This window comes from Cyanistes caeruleus, chromosome 24 (assembly GCF_971803275.1).
Source record: "Cyanistes caeruleus chromosome 24, bCyaCae1.hap1.1, whole genome shotgun sequence".
NCBI classification, from domain to species: Eukaryota; Metazoa; Chordata; class Aves; order Passeriformes; family Paridae; genus Cyanistes; species Cyanistes caeruleus.
The window spans coordinates 6,199,932-6,226,697 of NC_141724.1; the positions used below are offsets into that span (position 1 = coordinate 6,199,932).

At 54.1% G+C, this 26,766-nt stretch overlaps 1 protein-coding gene across 1 annotated transcript; it reads left to right on the forward strand.

Moving 5' to 3' along the window:
* Nucleotides 1-524: 524 nt before the first annotated feature.
* ADORA1 (adenosine A1 receptor) lies at nt 525-26,538 on the forward strand. The gene is made up of 3 exons (XM_086861956.1): nt 525-667; nt 1,585-1,967; nt 25,568-26,538. The coding sequence occupies exons 2-3, from the start codon at nt 1,627-1,629 to the stop codon at nt 26,202-26,204; spliced, it is 978 nt and encodes a 325-aa protein (XP_086718082.1). The 5' UTR covers nt 525-667; nt 1,585-1,626; the 3' UTR covers nt 26,205-26,538.
* Nucleotides 26,539-26,766: the final 228 nt, after the last annotated feature.

Consider the following 26,766-nt stretch of genomic DNA (forward strand, 5'->3'; position numbering starts at 1 on the left):
CAGCAGCAGTTCTTTCGTGTAGCCAGCGGACAGAGCACAGCCCCTCCCCAGCCCGGCCCGGAGCATGGAGAGTCCTCCGGAGGTCTCACCCAGCCGTGATTTGGGTGAGGCAGCGCCAGCCAGAGACCGGGTGAGCACCAGAGCTCCTTGGGGCTCCGATTGTTGGGCTCTAAGGTGGGGTCCAGCCCCGAGCAGCGCTGCTCGTACCGGGGACGGGCCGGCTTCTCAGGCTCTGCCTCCGCCCTCCCTCCCCGCCCCGATCCTCTGCTCACACCCGACCTCAAAAACCGGTTTTCGCCTTAAAACCGGAGCCCGAGCGGTGCTGGCAGCGTCGGGGCTGGGACCGACTCCGCTCCCCTCGGTCCTGCCGCTTCCTCCCGACCCCGGCTCCCCCTCCCCGGCTCTCCCGGTGCCGGCTCGCCCCGAATCGGGTCAGTCGCTCTTTAAAGGCTGGAAGGCGGCACCATGTGATGCTCCGGCTCCGGCGGGGAGCGGGGCAGCGCCTGCGGGAGCCGAGCGGTGCCGGGCACCGGGGACCGAGCGCAGCCCCGGCCAGCCCGGTCCCCCCGGCCGCCCCAGCATGAGCCCCGCCTCGCCCTGCGGGGGGACAGCGCCGGCTCTCCGGGGGTGAGCGACCCCCAGAACGAGCCCTGGCTTTGCGGACAAGGTGAGAGGGGTCGGGGCCGGGAGCGGGGGCACGGCGGCTGCAGGGAGCAGCGCAGGGCAGGGAGGGCACCCAGCGGGGGGACAGCGAGGGGACAGCGGGGGGACAGCGAGGGGACAGCGAGGGGACAGCAGGGGGACAGCGGGGGGACGGGGGGGGACAGCGGGGGTCCCGCCGCAGCTCCGTTCGCCCCGAGGGCTCCGACAGAGGCCCCGGGGCGGCCCCAGGGGCGGGGGGCGCTGCCGCTCTCCCAGGACTGGCGGCTCCGGTTCCGTCTTCAGCGCCGGGAGCGGTCGCGCTGCGGGATGGAGGGAGCGGGATGGAGGGTGAGGGATGGAGGGAGCGGGATGGAGGGTGAGGGATGGAGGGAGCGGGATGGAGGGTGAGGGATGGAGGGAGCGGGATGGAGGGTGAGGGATGGAGGGTGAGGGATGGAGGGTGAGGGATGGAGGGTGAGGGATGGAGGGTGAGGGATGGAGGGAGAGGGATGGAGGGAGCGGGATGGAGGGAGCGGGATGGAGGGTGAGGGATGGAGGGTGAGGGATGGAGGGAGCGGGATGGAGGGTGAGGGATGGAGGGTGAGGGATGGAGGGTGAGGGATGGAGGGTGAGGGATGGAGGGAGCGGGATGGAGGGTGAGGGATGGAGGGAGCGGGATGGAGGGTGAGGGATGGATGGTGAGGGATGGAGGGTGAGGGATGGAGGGAGCGGGATGAAGATGGGTGCGGGATGGAGGGTGCAGGATGCAGGGAGCGGGATGCAGGTGGGTGCGGGATGAGCTCGGGAGGGGCAGGGGGGCTGGAGCCCCGGGGGACGGCACAGACGGGAGAAGGGTTTTTCCCACCCCCTCGAGCAGGCTCCATCCCGCTCGCAGCTCGATCAGCGATGCCACTCTCTCACTGCCTCCCTGTGTGCTCGCAGGCGACCGAGGAACCCCACGGGAGCAGGGCGGACCGGAGCATCATGGCACACCCCATCTCAGCCTTCCAGGCTGCCTACATCTCCATCGAAGTGCTCATCGCTTTGGTGTCCGTGCCGGGCAATATCCTGGTCATCTGGGCTGTGAAGATGAACCAGGCACTGCGGGATGCCACCTTCTGCTTCATCGTTTCACTGGCGGTGGCCGACGTGGCCGTGGGGGCTCTGGTCATCCCCCTGGCCATCATCATCAACATCGGACCCCAGACGGAGTTTTACACCTGCCTCATGGTGGCCTGTCCCGTCCTCATCCTCACGGAGAGCTCCATCCTGGCGCTCCTGGCCATTGCCGTGGACCGGTACCTGCGGGTGAAGATCCCTGTCAGGTAGGAAAGGCGTCGGAACCGGCTCTGTTGGGGAGGTTAAAAGGGAGTGAGGAAACCCCAAATTCTTGGAGAAGCCCTGGGAGAAAGGACTTTCCTCCACGCTACCATCCCAGACACATCTGGCTGCAGGGACAGGCTGGGAGAGGAGGGGGGGGGGGGTGTCCTGGAGGCTCCAGCAACTTCTTTTGGGGTGTCGGGGGGTGCTGGGTGTGCAGGCAGTGCTGGCCGCGAGGGACAGTCCCTCACGGGATCCCCACGGCCGGGACAAATGTCCCCAAGCATGGGACAGCCCCAGCGGGGTGCTCCTGGAGGAAAGGGGACACAGGTTCGGCTTCCAGCCCGGATTTTCCCTTGCCATGGGCAGCGGCGGGACTTGCTGTGGGACACAGCTTTGGGAGTCTGAGGAACCGGAGGTGGCAGCCTGGCACATTTCACGGGGCAGCCTCCCCCAGGAGAGCGGGCCTTGCAAAAAACTCCTTTCTCCGGTTTCCCCCTTCTCTAACTGCTGCCATTCCAAGCCCAGAGCAAATACCACGGGCCGAAAAGGAGGAGGATACCTTATCTGAGCACTTTGTTGGAGCTCTGACGCCCCAGGAGGAGATATTTAACCCTTTATGCCCCGCTGGGCTGGGGCAGCATTTCGGGGGTGCCGCGGTGGGAGCGGGGGCTGTGAGCGGGGTTGGGACATGAGAGCCGACCTGGGTGTCCTGAGCAGGGCCAGGCTCACCTGGCTGTGAGTCCCCCTCGCTCTGGGGACTCCTGTGCCAGGCTCGGGATGCGGGAGCATCACTGGAGAACAGCCCAGCCCGGCTGGGCGCTCCTGTCAGACCCCTCTGCACTTCGGGTAGTTCTCTGGAGGGGTCCCCGACCCTTCATCAGCACAAAGAGCCCGGAAAGGCACCGAGCCCCTGTGCTGGTGCTGCCCAGACCCCTCCCGAGGCAGGAATTGCCTTCCCATTCAGGGAGACAGGGACGGGAGGCGCCTGCGCTGGGATGGCCCGAGCGCTCTCGGTGTCCCCACATCCATGGGATCACCAGGGATGTGTTCCTTTGCTGTTTTCCCGCAGACAGCAGCAGAAGAGCTTGCTTGGAGAAGATCTGTTAGACAGGAGGGGGTGCAGGATAAACCCACAATCCCTGGCCACCCCCTCGCTGCCGCACATGATTCCACAGACTGTTCCCGACTTCCTCCCTAGGTGTGATTTTCCCAATCGCTGTCTCCCAGCCCGCCGGTGTCACCAGAGTGATTCCCACCCTGTCACTGCTCTCGGAGCTTTTTTGGGCTTTGCGCATCTCCTGCGTGTGGGGAAGGCTCCGGTGTGGGAGTTCTGCGGCTCCACAGGAGCAGCACAGCCTGTCAGGCATTTTCCTAACAAACCAGTCCATTTTTAACTCCTTGTCTGCCTCTGAGCATCGGATGGGCTTTTCAAGGGAGATTCCTGCCCTGATTTCAGGAGATCTCCTGGGAGCAATATTAATATTAATATTGTGCTGTACAGTTTGGGTGGGTTTTTCTCATGCAATTCCCACCCTGAATTTTGTGATCCTATTGTGTGCCAAGAACTCAGCAGCAGGAGTTTTTTTCCGTCTTTTCAGAACATATTTTAATACTGAAAAGCTTTGTAACTTCATCAACCTAATGGTTGCACTCAAGTATCTCCGAGGTCTTTCCCAACCTTAAAGACCCTACAGCTTCATGAATTCCTGGCAGTGATCACAAGTGGTGATTTTAGGGGATGCAGTGCCCTGTGTACAGCACACAGGACAGGAAACACCACTAAGGAATATTCCCTGAATCTGAAAGGCCTCGAGTTTCTCCCAGCTTGTTGCAGGACGCTAAGGATGACAGTGACAGCAATTTTGCAGTGTTCAGGGCTCTTGTGGTGTCATTGCTAACTGTGACACTGAACCCAGCAGTGGCAAACTGGGTGCTGAGAGCCTGGAGCACCCGGCAGGACTCGGGGCCCTGGGGGAACACGTGGCCACTGTACCTGGGAGAACTCTGGGGGAGCTCCAGACACCCCCAGAGAGCTGCAGGCAGTGATGGCAGCCAGAGCTGAGCAGAGCTGTGCAGGCAGGTGGGGAGGGATGTGGGAATATCTGCCTCAGGCTCATCCCTAGGGCAGCTAGAACATGGGCAGGGCCATCTCCCCTGGCACAGGCAGGGAGGCAGGGACAGTGTGCTCACTGCAGCCCATTCCTGTGCCAGGGGACTCTTCAGACAAGCCTGGCACAGGGTGGATCCTCACCAGTGTGACCCACATGAAGCTGAGGGGGTCCTGTGGGGATCTCCCACACTCCAGCCCTGCTCCCCTCCCACAGGCAGCCCTGGTGCTGCTGAGGCTCAGGGAGAGGGAAATGGCAGGGACACCTTCCACTATCCCAGGTTGCTCCAAGCCCCTTCCAGCCTGACCTTGGACTCCTTCAGGAGTGGGGAATCCACAGCTTCTCTTGGCAGTTTGTGCCTTCCCCACGGAGAGAACGGCAGGGAATGGGGAACACGGTGCATGGCAGCCTGGTTCCAGCTCCATGGACAGCCTGGCCCTTGGGCTGGGAGTCTGGGGGACAACCTGCTGCTCTGACCCCTGTTCCAGGAAACACTCAGACCCAGCTGCTGGGGACCTGAGCCCTGGGGGACACTGGAAACCTGGTGGCCCCAAGAGTGGGTTTCTCCTGGAAGAAATGGTACCCTGACACATTTGGGGTGTCTCTACATGGCAGTGGGAGATGCCAGAGCAGCATCCAATGCTCCATCACTCCAGGGGCACTTCCCACGGACGCAGAAGAACAGAGGGCCATGGGCCACTCTTGCAAGGTGAAGGCAGATTTTATGTGATGGAGAGGGGTCTGGTTTGGATTTGAGTTGGCGCCTCCTGTTCTTCCTTCTCTCCCCAGCACACACCCAGCATGGTCATGGCACTGGGATGTCCCACCAAGTCCTCTCCCTTTTCTCCAGCCCCTGATCTCTCCTGGCTGCTGGGGCCTGAATGGTGCTGCCTCCCACCTGAGGGGCCTTTCCTTGACTTAGGAGGGATGCAGGGGCATCACTTGGGCTGAGCAGGCTATAACAGTGCTTCCCCCAGCCCCCACAGGAACAGCTGGAAACCACCTAAAATAGATCTGCTGGTGGAAAACTCTTCCTCCCCTCTTACATCCTTCCTCCCTGCCTGGCAGCCAGGCAGGACCCCCAGCCTGTGATCCCCCCCATCCGGGCACAGCGGGATCTCCTGGCCCAGCCCAAACTTCCCCCTCCCAGCCGTGCCTGGGGAGATGAAAGGAGTTCAAAAGGAGGGGAAGCAGCCAGCCGGGGGTGTCCGGCAGGAACCGGCCCCGCGGCATCCCGGTGGGGGCAGGATGGGAAGAGATGGTGCCGGAGCGGTGTTTGAGGGGATGCAGCTCCTTCAGCACCAGCTTCTGCTGCCCTGGGGGCCCTGTCTCTGCTCTGAGACGTGCCTTGGGCCTTTTGGAAAGGGTCATAGCAAAAGCAGCCGCTGTCCTTGGGATGTGCCAAACCCTCTTTGGGGATGTTGCATGCCTGGATGCAGCCCAAGCCTATCTTGGAATATCCCTGGGGGTCCTCACCTCGTGACCTCACCTCAAACACTTTGAAACGTGCCAGGAAGGGAAAACCTGCAGGAATCTGATGTTTGCAGGAGTTTGTAACTCGTGTTGGAGTCTGAGTCCACAGCCAGAACCGCTACCCTCTGTGCCTGGGCCCCAGCGTTGGGGTATCCTCCCAGCCCTGCCCTTCCCACCCTGCAGCATCCCACGGAGCAGCCCACCAGGGAGAGCTGCCTTTGGTGCTGCTGAAGGTTTGGAATGCACATCTGTGAGGCTGCAGAGCCATAGAAGTTAGATCAGAATGGTTGGAACTCTCTAAGAAACGGGGGGCAGGAGGCTGGAGCACAGCATGGGGTAAAAGCAGCGTTAGGGGATGGCTCTGTGGACAGCGCTGGCATTGCCTGGTGGTTCAGGAATGCCCTGTCTGGAACGAGATAAAACAGCTCAGGGATGGTAGGAACACCCCTAAACCCTGCAGTGCCTTCAAGGGGGAAGTGCAGGAGACCTGTGAGCTCCTGGATGGACCCGGAGGGCGAAGGGGGAAACTCCCCCCTGGACTCCCTGTTTTCCAGGCTCCTGCCTGAGCTCAGGCTTTTCCTGGGATTGTTGTGCTCTTTCCCCTTCTCTCCAGCCCTGCCAAGGGCCACAGGCATGAGGCCAGCTAGGGCCAGGTCATGGAAAGCCTGGGAAGTCTTGCTGCCCTCGGCCAGCTGGGTGGTGGAGCAGGACACATCTGAGGTGGCTTTTCCCCATTCCAGGTGTCCCAGAGCAGCTGTGGCTGCCCCTGGATCCCTGGAAGTGCCCAAGGCCAGGCTGGACAGGGCTTGGAGCAGCCTGGGACAGTGGAAGGTGTCCCTGCCCATGAGTGGAATGAGATGAGCTTTAAGGTCCCTTCCAACCCAACCATTCCATGATTCCTTCACTAAGAGTTCAGGGAGGGTCTTGGAAGGAGAGTGATGGTCACCCTCTGCCATGGGATGGGCAAGGAGGAGAACATTGGGATGGTTGAGCCAAAATTCCCAGCTCCCAAAACATCTAAGGGCCCATGGGACGTCTTTCCAGCACTCCCAACACTTAGTGCCAGGAAACCTCCGTGTCCATCCAGGCCAATGAACAAGCCAAACCACAGCTCTTCCAAGGCCTGCTTTACATTCAGAAGAATTTCAAAAGCATCCAGGTGACTCAGAGCTCTCATCCAGGAGCTCATCTATTTTCTTTCAACCTCCATTAGTCAGGGAAAAGATGCCATCCATCTGTACAGGCCCCATCCCTGGGAAAGCAGCTTTCATTTCCAAGGAGAACACTCCCATTTTCCCTAACTTGGAGGAATTTTGGGGACTGGTAGGTCTTTGCAGACACCTCTTTTGTTTCTTCCCTTGTTGCCCTTCTCCAGGTATATTTTTAGCACATGAGAGTGATCTGTGGAGAACTTTATTCTGTGGAACAGGCTCTGAACCAAGGATGGAGATTAAAATGCAGGAATTACAGTCCAGGGAGGTTTCTGAGACTTGAGGCTGTTTCCAAGCCACACTTCTCAAAACACTGCACTACCTCAGCATGTGGGTGCTACATCAGAGCCAGCTTTTCTCAGCAAGCTCTGCTCCAACCAGAGCCGGCTGCATGGACAAGCTGTGCCAGTGCAGCGCCAGGAGCTCGATTCCAGCATCACCAAAACCCCAGAGACCTCCAGAGGGGCAGGAATCCCTTGAGATGGGATTTACCAGCAGGTTATGTTGGTCTGAGATCCTGGTAAAGACCTGTAAACATCCAGGTGAACTGGTTTTCAGCCCTGCTCTCTGATCTTCAGAATAATTTTCAGAATAATAGGTGAAGTCAGGGATCAAAGCCAGGAGGGCTCTTCCCTCGGCGGGGGAAGCCTGGATCAGACTCGCTGGGAGCTCACAGCTGCTGCAGCGGCGCCGTCAGACCTTCGCTGGCAGACACAAAATCAGGTCACTCCTGCTGCCGTGCAGCTGCAGGGAGGCAAGCAGGGCTTCAGCAGCACTCCCAGCTCCTGCAGTGGCAGGAAAATGCTGCCTTGGGGGTGCCAGCTTGGGATGCAGCGAGGGGCTGAGTGTGGGGGGCTCAGTCCCCAGAGGAGCAGAGGGAAGGGGAGGAGAGCCCCAAATCTGTGTGGGAATGCTCCAGACTCGCTGATATTCAGAGCTATTCCCAAATTCTCTGAGTTAAAACGATGAGAGGGGATGAATGGCCTCAGGAGACCCTTCCTGAGCAGCAGGAGCCTGTCCCCTCCCAGCCCTTGAGAAGCCCAGCAGGGTGAGGTGCCGGGTAATCGCTCTGACCCCAATAGCGGTGTCACATCTGTCCCTCAGCAGAGCTCACATCTGCCAGGGCTGTGTTGCAGGGCCATCAGTGAAAACCTACTCCTTCTGCTGCTTCACCCCAAAACCCTGCTCTGGGAATGTTTTCATTGGGCTCTTTACTTATTCCTGTGATTTTCAGGGTAAGGCATCAACCCCTGGCAATGTCTCACCAGTAAATTTGAGGACGTTCCCAGCAAGGGCACATCTGCAGATGGGGAAACTGAGGCACTGAGCTGCACCACAGCTGGCTCAGGGTGATCCCACAGGTCAGGGCTGGAGGCTGGAAACAGGGAAGGTGCAGAAGCTGAGATTTCCTGGGACAGCACGGCCTCTGCTGCTGCACTGGAGTCCTGCCGTGACTGTGCCCAGGGCTCTGGAACCAGGCTCCTCCAGGATCCAGTTCCAGCCCTGCTGAACCCTGCAGCTTAATTCAATTAATTGTTTCTCTTTCACAGCCCAGGGTGTGTATAGACATAGGTTTGTAGCCATTTGTGGTAATAAAATTGACTGAATATGTCTTGAGCGGGCCAGGTTGGTTTAACTGCAGGAAAGACAAGGAGCAGTGGATTCAAACTGAAAAAATGGAAATTTCGGTTCAATACCGGGAAAGAATTCTTCCCTGTCAGGGTCATGAGGCCTTGGCACAGGGTGCCCAGATCAGCTGTGGCTGTCCCATCCCTGGTGGTGCCCAAGGCCAGGTTGGACAGGGCTTGGGATAGGGGAATGTGTCCTGCCCATGGCAGAGGATGGAATGGGATGAGCTGTAAGGTCTCTTCCCACCCAAATCATTCTGCTCCCTATGAGCTCATGGTGCAGGGAGCAGACACCAAACCAGGTGGGGCTGTGTGGATGGAACCCAGCAAGGCTCTGCCATCTCCATGGCCATGGTTCAGGTGTGGTACCATCAATTCAAGATCTGCTTTGCCAGGCAGGTGGGATACAGCCAGCCTGTGTTCCCTCACCCCATGGCAGCACACAGGGTCCATGAGGTCTCCATGGAGCAGAAACTGAGGAGCACCCACAGCCAGGACCAGCCAGGCATGGTGGGACAGACAGCAGGTCCCTCACTAGAGCTGAGGAGTGTTCCCGTGTCCAGGATGTGAGCTAAGGATGAGCTGCAGGGCCCCAGATCTGCCTGGGAACACCCAGACACACTGTCACACTTCCAGGACGTGGCTTTCCCTTTCCTGGAGTGACCAGCCTGTGTCCCAGGGCCCTGGGCTGGTGGAGGTGACGGTGGTGCCCTCCTGGGCTGGGTGTCCCAAGGCCCTGTGCAGATGCTGGCACAGAGACAGGGAAACAGGAAAGAGGCTCTGCCAAAGCAAGAGCTGCTGATTCAGTTGTCCCAGCCCCTGCCAGCCCAGCCTGGCCCTCCAGGCTGGGTGTTGGGGTGAGTCAGGCCCAGCTCACACAGTCTGTGCTGAGCTGGCCCAGGGCATGCAGGAGTCCTTTGATGGGGTCCCAGGTCTTCCCTTACCCCCAAGACATAGGAATGTGACTCCATCCAGGGGAGGTGTCATTATCTCCTGATCTTTACCAATCCAATCCCATCTCTGGTCTCACCTCCTCTCCACATCACCCAGAGCAGGTGATGGAGTGAGAATAAGTGACTCACAGGGGGTGCAGAGGGGCTCAGACACACATCTGGGGTGCAGAAGGGCTCAGACACACATCTGGGGTGCAGAGGGGCTCAGACACACATCTGGGGTGCAGGCTGGGGGTGCAGAGGGGCTCAGTTGCTCCTCCTGACACAGAGCCTTTCCCAGTGACTGCTCTGGGCTCTGGGCTGATCTCCCTGTCCGTGCCCAGCCCTTGGCACAGGCACGCGGCCTCTCTCTTGCTCTTTTTGGAAATGTGCCATGTGGCCATCAACAGCCTAACCACCCTCAGCTCCTCCTACACCCTCGGGTCAATCACACCAGGGTTTTTTAGTCCATTAGTGGTGTCAGAATAAACTTAACTGTGCCATAAAAAGGCAAGATTGGTTCTGCTGACCAGGAGGGGAATTTTGGCCGTGAGCTCAGGTGGGAGACAGCTGTGACAATGCCTCCACCTCCAAACTTGGATTTGGAGGGACCCCTGTGAGGCCAGACCCCATGAAATCTCCTGTCTGGGACACCTCAGAGCAGCTTGTGCTAGACACCAGGGACTGCTGGCCATGGGGATCTGCTCTGAGGGGCCTGGGACATGCAGGTCCATGGGGCTCCAAGACAGAACAGGCAGGGTTGCAGGAAGGACAAGGGATGGGGACAGTGGGGCTCATGCTCATCCAAATGACTGGGTTTGAAATCAGCCTGGCAGCGGGGAATGGCTCATCCAAGGGGTCAGAGCTGTGCATGGGCAGGTCTGTGTCCTGGGGTGAAGGCAGGGAGGAGAGAAACATCACAGCAACACAAAGAGGGATGAAAAAAAAAGAGGAAAATGTGTGGGAGGCAGCACAGTGAAAGAACCTGGGAGATGAGTTTCATTGTGACACACACCAGAGTCATTTCAGACTGAGAGGAACTGATGGGCTGGGAGAAAACCTCTGTCTGGAAGGACACAGAAAAGCCCTGTCCTTGCTGATCTTGCCCACAGGAGTGTGAGGGAAGCCCAGACACAGCCTGGGGTGTGCTGTGGTCTCTGCAGACAGGACATGGAGCATGGAGGGGACCACAGGAGCAAGAGACACCTGGGAGGGATGGGGACAGCTCGAGAGGCTCACCCCCCTGGGGACAACAGCACTGTCTCAGCCTGGGGAAGTGACAGCCAGCACATGTGAGGTGACAGAAGCAGCATTAGATTATCCTGGAGAGAAATGAATGATTTTTCAGTGATCCTGCCAAAGCAGCAGGGATGGACACAGCAGCTGAGCCGGCAGAGCCCAGCCCTGGGGCTGGCAGTGTCCAGGGAGAGGTGTCCCAAGGGTCTGCTCCTTTTGGGACACCTTTCACCCAAGGTGACCTGAACTTTCAAGGCCATGGAGTGGGAAAGGTGATGTCCCAGAGGCTGCCTGGGCTCCTGGCAGGGAGTTCCTGCTCTGGAAGTGGTCACCCAGCTGCTGGGGCTGGCTGGTGCATGGGGTGTCCAGTGGCAAGAAAGAACAATTGATGTTTCCTAGGGCAGCCACAAAAAGCCCCCAAAGCCAGCAGGTTGTCTTGCAGAATAGCAGTGAGCTGGGCAGGGGGGAGACATCACTGGTGATTCCACCAGTGAGAGAGGATGAAATAACCCTGGAGGACTGAGATCATCCTCCTTACAGAGCCCTGTGGGCTGAGGACTGGTGGACAATGGGGGCAAACAGGGGAGGAAGGGCTGTGACTGGTGATGTAGGGAAGAGCAGAGCTGGGTCAGCCACTGGAAAGGTCTGGGGCTCTGCCCTTCTGTAGAACCCAACAGCTCCCCCTGCACCCTCACTCTCCCTCTTTTTCCCATTGTTCCCCATCCCTTCCTTGCCTGGGCACTGAGCAGGCAGCTATGACCAGCAGCTGTCACAGTCCTGGGTGTCACAGCTGTCACAGTCCTGGGTGGTGTGCTTGGGCTTTTGTCAGCCACCAAAGTCTCTGAACACAAAAAGGAGCTGGAGGAGTCCAAGGGATTTCTTCCCCAGCCTCTTTCCTGTGTGTCCCTCTGCTGTCCCTGGCACCAGACCTGGTGCTCTTGCACACAGATCCCAGGTACCAACAGGACTGTGGGGACACAGAGGTGACATCTCCCTGTCCCACCCTCTGCCTGGGGTGGCAGTGCCAGCTCTCCATCTTTCCTTTAAGGAAGGCACAGGAAGCCAGGACATTGCTGCCATGGCTGTTTTATCCACCTTCTCCAGGCTATTTCTCTCCCTGCAAGGAGAGATGGGGATGATTTTCTTTGGCCTCCTTCAAAGGAGGGAAGTGCCAGCTCCCAGCACCAGGGATGTTTTCTCATCCAGCTTGGTCCATCTTGGCAGATCACAGCTCCCCTCTGCGACTCAGTCTCCCCATCTGTTCACAGGGGGAGTGATGCTCTCTCTGACAACAGCAAGGGGCTGATGCTGAGAAATGCTGTCTCAGACATCGCCAGAATTAGCACAGTCCTACAGATTGAATTATTCCTCTTTCTCTTCTGCTCTGGTAACAACACTCGGTGCCTTTACTCCTGGAATACACGAACGAAACACTCATTTCTCTCGGTGTGAAGGCTCCAGGCTCTGCTGAGTGGTCCTGACTGCGAGAGCCAAGAGCTCAGCCTGGGCCCAGATGGGCCTGGCAAAGCCTGAGCAGGGCCAGCAAAGCCCCACGTGGGTGCAGCTCAGATGGGCCCAATTTCAGAGATTTTCCCACATTCAGCACTGCTGGGACACAGGTTCTTTATAGGCTCAAGGAGGTTTGTCTGCTCTGGGAGAGCTCAAAGTGCTCCAGTAGCAAAAGACCTGGAATCCCAGAATTCAGGAGATGCTGCAAAGTTTCTTGGGTTGAGGATGGAGGGGACATTTAATTGTGGTGTTAACTGGAGCCTTCACTTTCAATTTGGCATTTCATTTGACTGACTGAGATATAGAATAACTGTTCAGACTCATTCCAAGATAAACAACTCAGTGGCTTTACACACATTCTCTGATCATTTCATCTTTATGCTGTGTGGAGGGGTAATTACACAGCTTTTACTTAAGCTTTGTGGGGAGTTGTGTTTGGACAGAACTTGGAAGCCAGCTGTAGCCGAAATTGGTACCTCCAAAATTATTTCCACAAGTTGAAACTACATATAACCAACTCATTAGCAAAAAACTAAAGTGAATCCAGCTGCTTTTGCATTTGAAATTGATCTTTTAATCAAGGGAAATATGCATTGGACAGAAGGTGCTGGACTGGTTGTTTTGGGTTACTGTGTCCTTTGAGGTTTAGAAACAGTAGATCTCATCAGCTCTGCTAATTCTCCTCTAGGCACTGGGTGGAGAAAACAACGTCTCTCGTTTTGGGAACCTCCAGCCAATTTTTCAGTCTTGGATGTCCTAATCTTTAAACTGGGTTAAGTGCAAGAAAGAAAATGTTCCCTTTGCAGTGACAAATTGTGCTATGAGGATCCTGATCCAATAACAAGTTGCAGCCTAAGAAACCGAGGAGTTTGGTTGTTGGCTGCAAAATCAGGAGTCAGGTTTGCAAGAGAAGTGTAAAACCCAAGAAATTAAAAGGCAGCCAATATCAGTCTCCTGTTCCAAGTGTAATTTAGGATATATCTTTTTTCTGATGACTCCTTCTGCATTGGAAAGATAAAGACCCACCTCAGCCCTGTTCTGAGGCTTGCTTGGTGCCTCTTAATCAAGATTTTATCTCCAGTTTCCTGCCCCCCATTTATGTGAGGAGCAGATCTCAATGTCCTGCTGAATGCATATACAACAACAGCAGCTCTCAAGACCCCACTCATTTCCCTTCTTCTTGGGGTCCCTGATCTGCTCCTACCTTTTCATGGCTCTTGAAGTTTTCCAGACTCCCCTGGGGACCCAGCTGGCCTTTGCTCAGCAGCGTGGTGGTGACAGGCAGGGAAGGCTGGTGGCACTGGGCACCTCCTCAGCTGCCACCTCCCTCCCAGCACAGCTGTTTTCCTTCTGCAGCTCAACGTTTTGTGGGATGGACTCTGAGCCACAGAGGCTCTGGGAGCCCAGTCCTATCAGGCACTTCATATCTGCTGTCCCATTTCCATTTCTCAGAGCCACATCTGGCATTTTTAGTGGCCTTTAGAGCTACTTTCTTTCTTAGTCCTCCCTTCTTCTCCTTCCCTTCTAAATTTTGAGGGCTGACTTCAGAGTCCTCGTTTCAAAGAGGTTCTTTTGCATAAAGAACCAAAATATGCAATGCATAGAAAATCAAGTGTAATACAAGCAATAATTAAAAATCCATTGCTTTTATCCAGCCAAGCCCTGGATTTGCACTGAAGATTGGCAAAAGCTGCCTTTTATCCCTTCTTCTTTGTACTTTGGGAATACCTCACCACACAGATACTCTGCTGAATTGGGTCTGGACAATCATCTCCTGGCTAATTGCTATGGCAGGGGCAGGGCTGTTGTGTGACACTTCTGGAGGTGGCCAGGGTGATGGCCCAGCATGGCAAGGGACTCCTGGGTGAGATATCCTACCACAGCACTGGGTGAGAAACACCTCCAGCACTGCCATAGAATCATGGAATTGTTTGGGTGGGAAGGGGCCTGAAAGCTCATCCTGTTCCATCCCCTGCCATGGGCACCTTCCCTAGGCCAAAGCTCCAAGCCCCATCCAGCCTGGCCAGAGAGATGCACATGGGGTTGAGAGCTCCACCTGAAATCGTCTTTTGCTGGAGGTGGGCTCATCCCCGTGATGTGGTTTTGTGGGAGCCACCCTCAGACTCAGACCCCTCTCCAAGGAGATGCTCACACAGCAAATTCCTATTTTTGACAACAAAGCTGTTTAGACACTAAAAATGTCCAGGAAATTTATTGCATATATATGAGAGCAGCAGTGAAGACAAATTCGTGGTGCTCATCACACCGTCCTGCAGCTTTCACAACCTCACCCTTGGGGTGAGCTCTTGGGGACCAAGCTGTGCTTCTCTCTGTCCTAATTCCCAAAGTCCTGGGCCTATAAAAGAATCCCAGCTTCTGCTTGCTTTTTTTTTTTTTTATTTTTAAAGCAGCATTTCTTACACTTAGCTCAAAATGTTGTTGCCTGAAAGCAGCAGCCAAGAGACGAGAGCATCACATTTTTTTCAGAGAACATCACCAGTTCTGAGATTCTGCATCTTGTTTCATGATTTTGCAGCCACTGCCAATAGTGTGAAATCACTTCCCTCCTACCTGTCTCAGGGTCCTGGAGGAAGAAGCCAGAGGTCCAGGAAAACTCAGGGCTCCTGGAGGGCCCTGACCACACGTGGTAGAGCTGGGAGGGAGCCCTGGAGCTGCCTGGGTGCAGAACTACGGCCCAGTGGGATTTGTTCCCACTGCCCAGGGCTATTGGGTGCATCCTCACACTGTCACGTGCCAGCAGGAGAGTGAAATGTCCAGAGCAGTCACCCACCAAGCACCCTTGGACAGACCTGGTAGTGCCCACGACATCAGGGATCTCACAGCTCCCTTCAGGGCATGAAGGCTCTGTCTGGGCTTGGAGGGCAGTGCTCATTGATAGATACAAACTAAATTATCATTTCCCTCAGGCACTGGATGGCCTGGGCATCCCAGCTCCCTGCTTGACCTCCACACACAAATTTGGGATGAGGGGCTGAGCTCGGGGTGAGAGGTCCTTGCTGAGAATCTGCCTGTGCAGTGACAGAGTCCACACCAGGGTGCAGCCTCAGGCTGAAAGCCAAGCTCAGTTTGGATTTTTTCTGAGCAGAAAGGTTTGATATTGGCTGTTGGGGACGCTGCTGGAGGATGTGAGGAAAACCCTCTCTGAGCAGAGCGGATGACTCGCACTCCTTCACCTTCCTTGGACAGCAGCTGCATCTCCTCCACACCAGGGCAGAACCTGAAGAAGGAAAAATCTTTCAGTGAGAAAGCTCTGTGCTTTCCAGCCTCCCTCCCTGAGATTTCCAGCCCTGCCATGCTCCCCCTTCCCCTGCAGCTCCTGCTCATGGTGGATACCCAGGGGAGCTGTCAGTAGTGGTCCATGGTGGAGCTGCTGTGGTTGCTCACCCCCCACTCTGAGCTGAGGACAGCTGGGCCAGAGAGCTGAAAGCAGCTCTGCATTTACTGGAAGCTGTGGTTTGTTCCCAAAGGCCGTGATTCACTGCCAGAGCCGGGGCAGTCCAGCAGCACAGACACCCAGAGGGAGGCACAGCTCCAGCTCCAGGATCTGGCCCAGGAGGGTGTGGGGAGCTCAGCCAGCCTGCTGGGAGGTTCTGGCTGCTCCCAGCTCCCAGGGACAGAGGTGTGATAGGACAAGTTTCCCTGGCTCTGCTGGAAAAGGCGTAATCCTATCACTGGAACCTGAAATGTAGCAGGTTTGGCTTAGAACCAGCTGGGCACTGGGGGGTGTAGGTATCTGGGAGAGCAGGGAAACCGCCCGAGGCTTTGGGTGATGCCCACACGGGAGTGCCAAGGTCAGGGTGGGCTGATCTGGGGGGTGTGCTGTGCTTTGAGATTTGATCCTACTGGGACTGGTCACATCAGGATAGTGACAGAGCTGGGGGGGACATGGCTGGGCTCTGAGTTGATCCAGGCACTGCTGGAGCTGTGGGATCACCTGTTCCCACCCCTGTAACCTCCATCTGGATGGACATGCCCAGTGACCCTCATTTTGGCACTGTCAGTTTGGGCTGAGGATAACCTGGCATGGCCAGGCTGCCCCATGGAGGCATCATTCCCACTTCTAACAATTTGAGCACGTAAAGCTCTTTTCTACCTTATTTTCTACCTTATTTTCTACCTCAGCTTCTTGTGGGGTTGCTTGTGTCCCTGGGGCTGCTTTTAGACGTGTCCACATCCCTCTGCAGTCCTCAAGGACTTCAGGATGCCTCCAAGGTCCTGAGAGATGTGTCAAGGCAGGCTGAACCCACATCAAGGCTGAGCCCACACCAAGGCAGCAGCATTTCCCCAGGCCTTGTTTGGAGCCCAGAACATCTTCAAATTCTCCAGGTCCCTCCAGAACCTTCTCTGGCAAAGCCCAAAGCACAAATCCCATTTTTGTGTTATTCTCTTGCCATTTGCTGGACCAGCTGCGGCTTCTCCCACCACTGAATGACTCCCAAAGCCCTGGGGACTCCATGTTTTGGTGTGTGGGGACCAGTCAATTTTGGCAACATGAATTTGTTCTCCTCAGCCTCATAATCACCCTCACCCACATCCATTAAAGATTTACTGGCTATTAGAGATGATTGCAAACATCCAGAGGTTTTTGCCAGATGCTTCGCCTGGCCAGAGTTGTTTGTGTTTTGCAGGCACTGGTGAATGATCACTACACAGAGTCACCATCTCACCATTGGGGTAGAAAAACCAAACCCTGAACACAGATGGAGCAGGATGGTTGGCAGTGGGACGCACACATCCACCCTCCTCCTGCTTTTGGGCTCTCTCCTGGTGGCTTTGGGAGAGGTTTGCATCACCAGGTGTGGAACCACGTCCTCATACCGCAGTGGAGGAGAGCCAAAGTGTTTTGGGAGCAGAGATGCCCAAAGAAGAGGCTTCTCATGCCCTGGTGCTCTCTGGGGAGGCAGGAGTGGCTGCAGCTCCAGGTCACCACGTGTGTGCTGAGCTTCCAGGTTAGGAAAGTGCCAGCTGCTCTCAGAGCTGGGCCAAGCAGGAAAGACACCACATGGTGAGAAAATCCTTGCCTGTCTCTCAGTGGGGTGGTCCTAGCTGTGCTTGAGTGCCCTGCAGAGCAGAGTAACAGCCAGGAGTGCTCCAGTGACAGCCATGACCTCTCATGAGTATCATCCAGCTCAGAATCCAGCTCAGAGCACACAGGATACTCACAGAGGTGTGGGTGGGAGGACCCAGTAACCATCAGGAACATCCATCCTGGACTCCTTCTCATCTCTGGAGCTCCTGTGCCCTCCTCTCCTTGCAGCACACGGCCCAGGGAACCCCAGCCACTCACACCCCGCTGGGCTGTCCCAGTGCCAGCTCCAGACTGGGGCAGCTGGTGGTGATGGAGGCAGGGCAGCCCTGACCTGTGCTCAGTGGTTGCCAGAGAGGTTCCAGGTGGAGGTTTGGGATGCAGCCACCCATGTGAGAGGTGGCTAAAAGGTGTCTGCTGCCATTGGTGCCTCTCCTGCCCTGGGAACTCTTCAAAAGTGACACCTGTAGAAAAGCCACCACTGTCCTCATCAAACTGTCCCTCACCCTGAGCAGACAAACATGGGTGAGATACCAGGAGGAGATTTTCCTCCTCAGCTTCTTTTAAATCAGGTCCCCAAGGCAGAGCCTGAGGCCAGGATTCCACGTCACAACCACCTGGCCCGTCCCCTCCAACCACGTTTCCCACTCCCTCTTGTCCCAGGTATTGCTGGCACTTCTCAGGTTTCTTCCACAGCTCAAATCTCTTGCAGACCAACCAGCCAGAGGTGCTGGGAAGAGACACACACAGGGTCCTCCAGATCCCTCTGGAGCGCTGGAAAGAGGCTTTATGGTAGGATGCAGGTGTCAGGCTGGAAATACTGTGCTGATGGAGTTTGCTGGGCTACTTTGGTGCAGGACAGGGGCTCCAGCACCAACAAACACCAATGTCCTTGCCAGATGTGCTCTTCTGGCTCACTGTTGTGATTTTAAGGCAGTAACTAAAAACTTACTAGAAAACTTACTTATTTCTTGCTGTGAGATATGGATTAGAGCAAGAGCAAAACAGGCTTAAAACTTAAAAGGAATAAAGAAAGTTTATTAACAAAGCTACAAGAATAAGAACACCAGAATAAACTTCCAGAAAACCCTTTTATCCCCTACTACCCACTATTTCCTTGTTCACATGACAATATAGAGACAAAAAATTTTGGAACTTTGATGTTTAAAACAGTCCAAATTCCTGCTAAAGTCTTCTCATCAGTCTTTGTAGAGAAACAGAAGTCTTCTTCTGCTAATCTATGGAGTTTTTCACAAGAAAACTATTTCTGTTATAGTTTTCCATTTCTCTGATGCCAGCTGCCTGGAAATCTGCCATCAGTTCACTCCTCCCATTTCACATCACTCTGAGGTGTGTATGGGTCATGAGTCTAGGGATATCATTTTTTAAGGATGAGTTATTCAAAGGCAAAAGTTCTCTTCATCTGTTTTTGTGAGCTTCTCTGGAAAACAGTTTTCTCATTGCCCAAAATCCACACTTTGAACACTCTATTCCTCCCAATATACTCTGTCATGAATTAAAGGAGTTTTTTTCAGAACACTGTTGTCCATCTCTATAGCTTTAACAGAAAAATATTTCAGCTTATAAAGCATCTCCTTATTCTCTCTTCCTCATCTAAAACTTAACTCTTTTCTTCACTGTCTTCTTCATGTTGATTGTCTCTCTCTCTCTCTCTCTGGGAAAAAAGAGTAATCTGTATGTTTTATCCAGGTAGTAAAAGAATTAAAGTCTTGGAAAAGCTGCAGATGTTCATGGTGTCAGGTTTCAGTCCAGCAGCAGAAATTACAAACTAAACCAGGCTGGCCAGCTCTGCTTCTTCTCTCCCGTCCTCTGCGGCCTTGTCCAGCCTGGAGGGGGAGAGGAGGCCGAGACAGAGCCTGTTACCTCCTTAAAAGCCAGAAACCCAAAGAGAACAAGAGAGCCCTGGCTTTACATCTTAAGGTGGTGTTCACAAGTTGATCATACTTTTCAAAGGTCAAAACTGCTGTCAATTCTTAGAAATGACCGATAATTAGTCAAGAAAAAAAACTCCCATCAGTCACCAGCAGCTTCAACTTCCTCAGCTCTCAAAACTATCTTAAAAGTGAAGTCACCCCATGACACTCACCTGAAAGACCAGAGCAGTTTTTCATGCCTTTACTTGCCAGCTGGGTTTTGACAAGCAATCAGTCTGGGATTTGGGGATCAGGACAATTTCTCTGGGGATGTTGATAGGACCAGTCTCTCCATTCTAACCATTGTAGGAACGAGATGTAATGTCCAGCCAAATACCAGCTTTGACTGATGGTGGTTGACCTCTGTCCCTCCCAAGGCCACCACTCTTATGGTGACAGACCTACCAGTGGCCACAAACCCACATTTGTTACCATTCTGTGATTCTATGAAGAAGGAACTAACCTTTCACTTCCAGGATCAGAGGTGACAAAGGCTCTACGAGCAGAGCTCCTTCTGCAGCACTTCACACTTTGTGTGAGTACCCAGGGATCCCCTTGTCCCAGCCCTGAGCTGTGCCTGACCTCGCCCTTGCAGAACCCTGATACCACTTTGCATTTCTTAGGTTCTCATTCCTGAGCAGCTTTGAACACCAACATCTGACTTTTCTCACACAGCAGCCTCCAAGACACTGAAAGATCTGAAGGGAAGATACAGCCAGGAGAAAGGAGCAGGAATCCAAATCCCCTGAGATCAAAGCACTTTTGTCTAGAGACTTTCAATTAGATCAGGACATGATCTGGCTGCTTTTTCTTGCTGTGTTCATCGTGCAGATGAACTTCATGTCAGCTTGGCCTCCTTTCTCCCTGCCACATTGGCTCCAGCTTCTTTTCATTAGTAATGGTCTGTCTTCATTAGTGAATTAATTTCCAAGGAATTGCACTGAAATAAACTCTCCAGAGCAAAGACCAGCAAAGCCACATCTTGGCACTGGCTGGACAACAGCGAGTGTTTTGTGGACAGAAAGACTAATCACAGAACTGCTAAAAACCTCCACGTTTTATTCAAACCAGGCCTAGAGTCTTTGAAGCTTTTTCAAACAAAACAAGAGATGTTTGGTGAGTGTTTGGTTTGGATTGACCTCTGGATCTTGGAAAGCAGCCCTCATCCCTCTCAGGGACAGACCCCAAGGCAAAGGTAAAAATCCATTAAAGCAATGAATGCTCTGTTCTCCAGGTGCTTTTAGACATGTCCAGATGTCTGAAATGGTCACAGAGCCTTTGTCCACCCAGGGCTGGACACCTCCAGAGCAGGGCCTGGGCTGAGCAGGGCTCCTTGGGCCACAACAGAGAGGGTTGCGGAGGTCTGGACACATCAACATGTGGCAGAAGAAGTTTAATGAGGAATGAGGACAAAAGGGAAAGTTGGATGGATGGTGTTTTCAGAGTGATGGCCAGGGGCCATTACAAAGGGACAGAACAAGGGGGAATGACTTCCCACTGCCACAGGGCAGGGTTAGATTGGATATTGGGAAGAAATTCCTCCATGTCAGGGTGGTGAGGCCCTGGCACAGGTGGCCCAGAGCAGCTGTGGCTGCTCCACACTTGGAAGTATCCAAGGCCAGGTTGGATGGGGCTTGGAGCAACCTGGGATACTGGAAGGTGTCCCTGCCCATGGCAGTGGTGGGAGGAGATCCCTTCCATACCAAACCATTCTAGGATCCTATGATCTCCATGAGAAAAAGGGCCTCAGTGTTTGCTCCATCCTCAGACTCTCCTGGAGACAGCATCTTGCCCTAGGGAGCTGCTCCCTGTCTCCCTGTGCAGCCCCTGGGGACAATCTTGGCCTCCGCCTCCACCCATCACTTCTCCCCTTCCCCTGGGGAGCAAACAGCTCTATCAATAATTGCTATTTTGCCTCTCGGCATTATCTTCCAAAGCCTCAAAGGCAATTTTGTTCTGCACTGCAGTTCCTGCCCATCCCATCTCATGATGAGGCTGGATGGTCTTTGGTTCTTTCTCACAGACTTGGCAGCCAGGAGGGCTTGGGTCAATGCCCATCTCTGTGGGGAAGGTGCAAAAACCACCATCCAGCGAGGGCAAGGGAACATCTACCAATTATAGCCAGGCTCAAACTCCCACAGGCAGAGGAAACAAACCCAGAGTGGATGAGGATGGGGGTGATGATTGCCATGAATGTTTTAGTCCCAGCTGTTAATAAAAATAACAGCAGTAATAAAATTGCAATGATGCTGGTAATTGCTCTGGTGCTGATGAGAATAATAAGATTATTTATTAACTATGAGCCATTATCAGCATTTTCAAGTGCTTCTGCCTCCCAGACCATCCCAAACTCCAGCCCTATCATATTTATGCAAAATGAGACAATGATAAAAGATTTTCTTTATGGCATAACCAAGAATAATATTGGGAACAGCAATGTCTGTCCTTGTCCCTCTGCTAACTGTCCTCCCACCATGTGGCAGGGGTTGAAAATCAGGTGGGATCTTGCATTTCCACCCTTTACAGAATCAATTAGGTTGGAAAAGGCCTCTGAGACCATCAGTTCCAACCTGTAATTGATCCCTACCTTGTTACTCAGCTCAGAGCACTGAGTGCCACATCCAGACATTCCCTGGACACCTTAAAGGAAAATTAAGTGTAAAAGGAATTGAAGTTGGACTTGTGGCCTTTGGAGCAGCTGAGCCCCATGAGAGCTCCATGGTCAGACCCAGTGGATGGATGGACCTGGTAGGCTGGAGGAACCTGGAGCAATTTTATAGCTTCTGTCATTCTCCATGTGGGGCTGATGGAGACAGTGGACACAGGTCCCTTGGAGCGTATTTCCTGCAGCTGCCTCTCCCCTTGGCTTGTTGTTTGTTGTGGTGCTAAAAAATCACTAGAAAACTTACTCATTTCTTGCTGTGAGATATGGATTAGGAGAAGGGCAAAACAGGCTTCAAACTTAAAAGGAATAGTTTATTAACAAAACTACAAGGATAAGAAACCAGAATAAAACCTCCAGAAACCCTTTTTTCCCCACCATCCAACCATTCTTTTGTTTAAATGACAACATAGAGACAAAACCTGGTAGATTTAAACTGTCCCAACTTTGCTATGGTCTTTTCATCAGTCTTTGTAGAGAAAAAGAAGTTCTCTTTTGTCAATCTATGGGGTTTTTCACAAGAAACAAGAATTTTCTCATGGTTTCCTATTTCTCTGATGCCAGCTGCCCAGGAAACTCTGCCATCACTCCTTTCCTCCCATTTCACACTACTCTGAGCTCTGTTCATGGGCCATGATTCAAGGGGTGTCATTTGAAGGATGAGTTATTCAAAGGCAAAAATTCTCTTCATTTGTCTCTGTGATCATCTCTGGAAAACGAAGTCTTCTCTTTGTCTCTTAAGAGCCACAAATCTTCAACAACTCTCACTTCTCTTTTTCTGTCCCAGCATCTCGTAGGATCACAACTACTTCACCGTCTGCTTAGATCCACACTTTGAAACACTCCATCCCCCTCAAAATACTGTTTCATGAATTAAAGGGGTTTTTTCAGAACATTATTGTCCATCTCCATAGCTTTAACAAAAGAATATTTCAGCTTATTAATGCATCTCCTTATTCTCTTCCCATCTGAGGTTCAATTCCTTTCCTCACTAGCTTTGATAGTTTATGTTGTCTCTTTACATGCTGTTCACTCTCTCTCTCTGGAAAAAGGATTAAATCTGCAAGTCTCATCTGGGTAGTGAAAAGGTTAAAATCTGGCTCAAGCTGTAGTAGGTATTTATACAATAGCAATAGTAGGTATTTATGGTGCCGGGTTTCAGCTCAGCTGTGCTTAGAGCTGGGGACACCCCTGGGGAAAAAAGCTTCAGCCACCCCAGAGGATTCCCGGGAACTGCAGCAGATCCTGGCCCAGGCTGGGGCTGGGAGAATCCCTGCAGGCTCCATCCCCTGCCCAGGAACCGCTACAGATCCTGGCCTGGGCCCGGGGTAAATCCCACAGGCCCCATCCCCTGCCCAGGAACCACTACAGATCCCAGCCCATCCTGGGTTCAGGAGAATCCCCACAGGCTCCATCCCCTGCCCAGGAGGAGTCAGCAGAGCTCAGCCCATCCTGGGCTCAAGGGAATCCCCACAGGCCCCATCCCCTGCCTGGGAACCGCCGCAGGCCGAGCCCAGCCCGGGCCGGGCCTCATGGCCTGGGGAGGGGACAGGAGCCAGCTGGAACTCTGTTACCTTTCACAGCTGGAAACCAAAAAGAGACATTCCCAGGCTTAGGTTTTCAAGAGTGGTGTTCACAGGTTGACCTCACTTTTCAATGGTCAAAACCACTGTCAATTCTCAGAAATGGCCAGTTATTGGCCAGAAGAAAAACTCCCATCAGTCTCCAGCAGCCTTAACTTCCTTAGGTGTTCCCCATTTCTTAAATGCCAATCTGTCTCATTGTTTGAAAGAGCAACAAGCTGGAGATGTGAATGTTTTCTGTGGGTTTTTTGGTTCACCCACTTTTCTGTGACCATGTCACAGACAGGCTGGAGGACGTTGTCCAGGCTTGCCCTGGCTGCTTCTGCAGGTGCACCCTCAAACCTTGTGGGGCAAAGAGGAGCAGGATGAGCCAGGTCCTGCTCCCAAACGCTGTCAGGTGCTGCAGCGAGGGGTAGAAATGGATACAGATCATGGATAGACATGCAGGAAGGAGGAACAGATACGGATCATGGAGAGAGATGGATGTGTAGTGAGGAGGGAGGGACTCTGTGCCCAGCTGCAAGCCCTGGGACCATGTTTGGGGACCGTGGTGACACCGCTGCTATTCAGCAGCTTTGTCTGCTGGGCAATGGCTCTCACACAGCTCTGCAGGTCATGGAGAAACCAGAGTGGGAGCATGTCCAGCAAAATCAGTAGAAGACCCCAGAAATCCCCAGGAGTGAGAAATGTGACACAGTTTGCAGGGGTTGCAAAGAGGAAAGGAGCTGGGGCAGGGGGATGGTGCTGCTGTTTCTGGTGTTGCCCCCCAAGCTGTTCAAGCCTAGGGAGGTGGCAGTGGGGTGTCAGAGCTGGAGGGCACATCAGCCCTCCCCAAGGACCTGAAACCAGACATGGGGTGCAGGGGTCAGCACACAGCCCCACCGGAGTCTCTGGCATCCCTCTGCCAACCCCCTTCTCCCTCTGGACCATCCTCACCATTCCCTTCACTTGACCCCCACTTGGCCAGTTCTGTCCCACCACCCCTTGCCCTCCCCATGCCCCAGTTCTCCCTGCCTGTGCCTTTCCCAGGGTCTCCTGCCCTCTCTCCTCCCCACAAGGAATAAATCATCCTCCAAAGCCAGCCTTGGCTCTCAGCGGAAACAGCTGCCCACATTGTCACCTGCTTCCCGTGGGACCTGGCTGCTGCTGGCATGTGGTGCAGCTTTTCCCAGAGCACATTAGGTCAGTTCAGGAAAGCTGTCAGGGACCAATGGCTCTGGACTCACAGGAGTGATGTTCTCTCCTCCAGCCTGTGCCAGTCCAAGCTCCCACCTTGATGCCTTGCATCAAGAGGGGTCTTGAGAAGGGAGAGTGGGTTTGGGTCCTTGGCTGTATAAAAAAGGCCCAAAATACTCAATTTCCATCACAGGTAAAGGCTGCAGACCTCCAGCAGGGAGCAGGACTGTGAATCCAGGTTTGCCAGCCACCTCTGCATGGTCCCTGTGGTTGGGTTAACACCAGCAGCACTGAGAGACCCAGCAAACAGTCAGGAAAACATTCTTTGTTCAATCCCCTGTGGTGGAAAGCAATAACTCCTGGGCTGAGAATCTTCCCAGCCTTCAAAGAAAAGCTTTCTGGAGGGCCAGGGGAAAAATCAATCCAGCAGACTGCACTTCCCGCTTGGAGAGCTCTGGAGAGATGAGCCCAGCCTCGGTGGCTCCCCAGGGGCATCAGGGAGGGAGCAGAGCCTAGCCAGAGCACAGGTCTCCTCCTCCTCCTCCCGCCCCTGGCATCAGCCCATCAAGAAAGAGGGTTTCATCAATCTAAGTACATTAGGAGAGGAACAGGCTGTGCCCAAAGCTTCCCCAGGGGTCCATTAGCACCCACAGATCCTTCCTCCACCCCAGCACATCCCACAGGATGCTTTTGCTGGCGATTTCCTCCCCAGGCACAGGGCAGTTGTCTGGGATCTGGCAGGGTTGTTGCGTGGCAGGAGGAGAGGGTGAGCTGCTGCTCTGGGTGCAGGTGCTTGGATGGGAGCTGGGGTCCAGAGCACATGAACTCCCTCCAAGACATGAGGGCTGGATGCTCAGGCACATTCCAGGTGCTAATGCATTCCCTGGCTCGGCATCAACCCCCAGAGCTCATGGATTGTGTCTGGGGTCTCCGCCATCCCAGGACACAAGCAGGGAAACCAGTCTGTGAACACAATTTTCAGAACCTACTTCCAGGGAATGGAAGGAGGAACATCCTCCTATCAGCACAGGCACTGCCACTCCACCTGGAGCTACACCATCCCCATGGCTAACTCCTTCCTGTGGCTGTTGTCTCTCCCACAGGTACAAGAGTGTGGTGACACCGCGGCGGGCAGCTGTGGCCATCGCCTGCTGTTGGATAGTCTCTTTTCTGGTGGGACTTACCCCCATGTTTGGCTGGAACAACCTCAACAAGATGCAGAGGACTCAGGAGCTGAATGGCAGCCACACAGAGTTTGTCATCACGTGCCAGTTTGAGACAGTCATCAGCATGGAGTACATGGTGTACTTCAACTTCTTCGTCTGGGTTCTGCCTCCCCTGCTGCTGATGTTGCTCATCTACCTGGAGGTCTTCAACCTCATCCGCAAGCAGCTCAACAAGAAGGTGTCCTCCAGCTCCAACGACCCCCAGAAGTACTACGGGAAGGAGCTGAAGATCGCCAAGTCCTTGGCGCTGGTTCTCTTCCTGTTTGCGCTCAGCTGGCTGCCTCTGCACGTCCTCAACTGTATCACCCTGTTCTGCCCGTCCTGCCAGACTCCGCACATCCTCACCTACATCGCCATCTTCCTCACCCACGGCAACTCGGCCATGAACCCCATCGTCTACGCCTTCCGCATCAAGAAGTTCCGGACAGCCTTCCTGCAGATCTGGAACCAGTACTTCTGCTGCAAAACCAACAAAAACGCCACCAGCACCACCATGGCTGAGACAGGCAACTAGGAACTGGGAGAGGGCAGAGGGGGGACCTCTGTGCCCACCCAGTCCCCACCCGGACGCTGTTCCTGCTGTCTCAGGAAGGGGCGGCAAGGACCCAATGGGTTCTGAGTCCAGCAGCTCCCTGCAGTCCCCACAGCCATCCCGGGGGGTTATTTATTCAAAAGCATTGTACTGTTTGGATATCGTAGCCTGCAGTGTTCCTTTCTGGTTTAGGAATTTTTCTCCCTGTTTGTTTTTGTTTTTCATTTTTTTAAGCATTGCCAAGTATTTAAGGAAAAATTGTACAGACAAACGCGCAGTTTATCTTCATGCAAATAAAGCCTAGTGATCCAAACCACCCAGAAGGTGCCCTGCCATTGATGGGAACCCTGAGCTCCATGGTGCTGGTGGTGCTGGGGGCACCTCACACTCTGTCCATGGTGCCATGGGGGTACCTGGGCACTGGGACAAAGGGGTTCCCTTTGGGAGTGAAGATGTTGAGAACCAGAAGAGTCCAGAGCACTGGGATTTATGAAGAAGTTAAGTTTGAAAGTCCTTTCTTTACCCTCTGTAACCAGGAAGAGGC